The sequence below is a fragment of the Candida oxycetoniae genome, assembly GCF_023343755.2.
Source record: "Candida oxycetoniae strain CBS 10844 chromosome Unknown scaffold90, whole genome shotgun sequence".
NCBI classification, from domain to species: domain Eukaryota; kingdom Fungi; phylum Ascomycota; class Pichiomycetes; order Serinales; family Debaryomycetaceae; genus Lodderomyces; species Lodderomyces oxycetoniae.
The window spans coordinates 1-1,344 of NW_026055394.1; the positions used below are offsets into that span (position 1 = coordinate 1).

The following is a 1,344-nucleotide window of genomic DNA, read 5'->3' on the forward strand; positions in this document are numbered from 1 at the left end:
ACAATCACGCTTGCCACGTATGTTGTTGTTACAGATGGGGGAGGAAAAGGAGGAGGAGGAGCAGGAGCAGGAGAAGCAGAGAGAGAAGGAGAAGGAGAAGGAGAAGGAGCAAAACCAGGAGAAGGAGTAGGAGGAGCAGGAGAAGGAGTAGGAGGAGCAGGAGCAGGAGGGGGAGGAGTAGCAGGAGGAGTAGCAGGAGGGGCAGAGAGAGAAGGAGGAGCAGGAGGAGCAGGAGGAGGAGAAGGAGAAGGAGCAAAACCAGGAGAAGGAGTAGGAGGAGCAAAAGCAGGAGCAGGAGGGGAAGAGAGAGAAGGAGGAGCAGGAGGAGCAGGAGGAGGAGAAGGAGAAGGAGCAAAACCAGGAGAAGGAGTAGGAGCAGGAGCAAAAGCAGGAGCAGGAGGGGCAGAGAGAGAAGCAGGAGCAAAAGGTCCAGCTATAATCAACGATCAAGAAAACGATAAAGAAGAAGAAGCAGCTGCAGCTGCAGCAGCTACTAATGATGTTCCCACTAATGATATTTCCGCTCCTGAAAATAGTGGAGTTTCCAAAATAGCGAATCTAAAAGGTTTGCTTACTGTTATTATATTACCCATGCTTTTGTAAGTTATTTAAGAAATATAAATATGTTGACGAAGTAGAGTAACACAATCGAGCGAAGCGAGATAGTGTTGTAAGTAATCTCTATGCTCCACTATCGAGCGGGGCGACATAGTAAATATATACTCTCTATCTACTCTCTATCTACTATAGAGTACCTTGTTCTGCTCGGTAGTCTATGCAAGTGATGAACCTCTGTAATTTTGATTCTGTCTTGAAATATAGTTACTCCTATAAGCCATTGTATGAGTCTTTGCCAACGATGAGTAGATTCTACTCAGCACTCCGTACTATCGAGGAACTAGAAAACAGTAGTACTCTATAAAAGTGCTCAAGTAACTACTATCGAGGAACGAGATAGTAGAAAAGAGCACTAGGGCACTTTTCACTAGAGCACTTTACTATCTCGTTCCTCGATAGTGAGTAACGTTGTTCCTCGATGGTGAGACTTGTAAGAAAGGAGCTGACAGTAAAACAAAGAGGAACTTGGTTACACCTTTCAGTTGGAGACTAGACGAGCAGAGACTTGACAAGCAAAGACTAGACGAGCACAGCGAGTCTAGTCGAAGAGAGAAGAGAGAAGAGAGTAGAAACAAATGAGTAGAAAGAGTAGAGAGTAGAGTAGAGAGAGTAGAGTAGAGAGAGAAGTGAGAAGAGACTAGAGACTAGACTCGTTTCACTCGTCTAGTCTAGAGTAGAGAGAGTAGTGAGAAGAGACTAGAGACTAGACTCGTTTCACTCGTCTAG

The 1,344-nt window shown here is 45.2% G+C and overlaps 1 protein-coding gene across 1 annotated transcript; it reads left to right on the forward strand. All coding sequences in view use genetic code 12, as the record gives it.

Moving 5' to 3' along the window:
* Window positions 1-603, forward strand: KGF56_001932 (uncharacterized protein; the record flags this gene model as incomplete). The annotated part of the gene is made up of 1 exon (XM_049323106.1): window positions 1-603. A coding segment is annotated over one exon (603 nt), but the record flags the coding sequence as incomplete, so codon positions are not given.
* Window positions 604-1,344: the final 741 nt, after the last annotated feature.